Below are 2252 nucleotides of genomic sequence, written 5' to 3'. Positions count from 1 at the left end.
GGGGGGGCAATGTGGGACACAAGGGTCGCTTTTTGCCTGGGCTCCACCAAAAGGGGAGAGAGAGAAGTCTGGCGTGTATAGGGGTCTTCAAAAGGGACGTCCTCAAAAATGCAAAGCAACGGAGCCCCAGAGACCCTGGGGCCAGGTGGGAAGAGCTGCCCCCGGAACAAGGTCAGGCGCTGTGAGCCGCATCCCAAATGCGACTTCAGGCCCGGGCCGCTCACCTTGGGGAGGGGGGTTCCGGGTCGCCATGATTCCGCCGGCGGCCGGTCCAGGGTGGTCCCCGCCCGCCCGGCTCGCTCTCACACTTTCAGGGACGCTCTAGGCCGGTGCCGAAGTCTATGGTCTCCTTTTTCTTCCTCCAGGTTTAGTCCCCGCCCCCTCCGTGCCAGCGCGAGGCCTTCTGCGCAAGCGCAAGGATCAGGGTGGAGCAAGGGCGAGGAGCAAGGCGCCTCCTTACGGGGCGATTATTAATTAGTCCATAGTCCCCAGCTGGAGGCCCCGCCTTGCGCACCGTCCACACGTCCCTCCTGGATATTCTGTCCCTCTCCCAGCCGAACTCGCTGCCTTCGAGTCGCCCCTGACTCACAGCGACCCCATGGGGCAGGGTAGAACTGCCCCTGTGGGTTTCCAAGGCTGGACTCGATGGGAGTAGAAAGCCTTGTCTGGAACCCTAGTTCGGTTTTTAAAATCTCTATGGGGAGGAAGGTCCGGGATGTGAATGAGGGGGTTTGAAGTGGAGACCCAAAGACCATCTGTAGACAATTGGACATGTGCATTATAGCACCTATGAAACCCATCATTCCTCTAGCTCCTGAATGCTTCCTCCACACCACTACCATGACCCAGTTCTATTTTACAAATCCAGCTAGATCAGAGCACACACATTGGTACAGATAATAGCTCTTGACACATGGAATTCAGGACAGATAAACACCTCAGGAACAGTAATGGGAGTAGTGATATCATGAGGGGAAGGGAGGAGGGGGAAGAAAAGGTTGGATATATAGCCACATCACAAGGTTGGATATATAGCCCCCCAACCCAAAGGGGATGAATAATAGAAATGTGGGTGAAGGGAGACAACGGAAGTGTAAGACACGAAATAACAACAACAATATATAATTGATCAAGGATTCACAAGGGTAGAAGGGTGAGGGAGGGGCAAAAGAGGAGCTGATACCAAGGGCTCAAGTAGAAAGAAAATGTTTTAGGAATGTTGATGGCAACATATGTACAAGTGTGCTCAATACAATTTTAATAAATTGTCATAAGATTTCTAAAAGCCCCCAATAAAATTATTAATAAAAAATAATTAATTAATTTTTTAAAGTATACCCATTCTCAGGAATAATCCAGATGATCTAGAATATTCCACAAGTAAAGCTACTACCACAACTGGTAAAATGCCAACTGTGTTAATCCATCTCCTTATCCCCCAACCTTCTACTTTACCAAGTATGATGTCTTTCTCCACAGATTGGTCCCTCCTTAATGGCATGTCCAAAGTAGGTGAGACAAAGTCTTATCTTGCTTGCTTTTAAGAAGCATTTTGGCCATACTTCTTCTAATATGGATTTGTTCACTTATCTAACAGTCTCTAGTAATTTTAATATTCTTCACCAACATCATAATTCAAAGGCATTAATTCTTCCCACTTCCTTAATGATTATACAGCATTTGCCTGTGTATGAGGCCATTGTAAATACCATGGCTTAGATCAGGGGCATCTTACTCCTCAAGTTAGATCTTTGTTTTTTACCACTTTAAATCAGACATTTGTAGCACATTTGCCGAGGGCTATATTTCCCTTGATTTCTTGGCTGCTGCTTCTATGGGAGTTGATTATGCATCCAAGTAAAATGAAATCCTTGACAACTTCAATCTTTTCTGACTTATCATGATGTTGTTTAGTAGTTCCGTTGTAGGGATTTGGGGCTGGTATAGTGGGTTAAGTGTTAGGCTGCTAAGGTCAGCAGTTCAAACCCACCAGCTGCTCCATGGGAAAAAGAGGAGGCTTTCTGCTCCCCAAAAGATGTACAGCCTCAGAAACCCAAATGGGACAATTCCTCTCTGTCCTATAGGGTCATTATGAGTGAGAATTGCCTAGATGGCAGAGAATTTGGGGTTGAGGTGTAATCCATACTGAAGGCTGTAATTGATTTTTGCCAGTAGTGCTTCAAGCCCTCTCCATTTTCAGCAAACCAAGAATGCCATCTGCTAGCCCAATTCAAGAAACCAGAAAGTAACAA

At 46.9% G+C, this 2252-nt stretch overlaps 1 protein-coding gene across 1 annotated transcript in view; it reads right to left on the bottom strand.

Moving 5' to 3' along the window:
- Positions 1-336, bottom strand: part of FUNDC1 (FUN14 domain containing 1) — a 19552-nt gene extending 19216 nt beyond the window's left edge. The window contains exon 1 of the mRNA XM_004713197.2: positions 225-336. Coding sequence (XP_004713254.1) covers positions 225-252 — 28 coding nt within the window. The 5' untranslated portion in view covers positions 253-336. The remainder of the gene's footprint in view (positions 1-224) is intronic.
- Between the last annotated feature and the right edge of the window lie 1916 nt (positions 337-2252).

Source organism: Echinops telfairi, unplaced genomic scaffold (assembly GCF_000313985.2).
Source record: "Echinops telfairi isolate 266 unplaced genomic scaffold, ASM31398v2 ScPeMD7_19;HRSCAF=73, whole genome shotgun sequence".
NCBI lineage: Eukaryota > Metazoa > Chordata > Mammalia > Afrosoricida > Tenrecidae > Echinops > Echinops telfairi.
The sequence above is the reverse complement of the archived record's forward strand: the minus strand, read 5'-3'. Positions and strand labels throughout refer to the sequence as shown.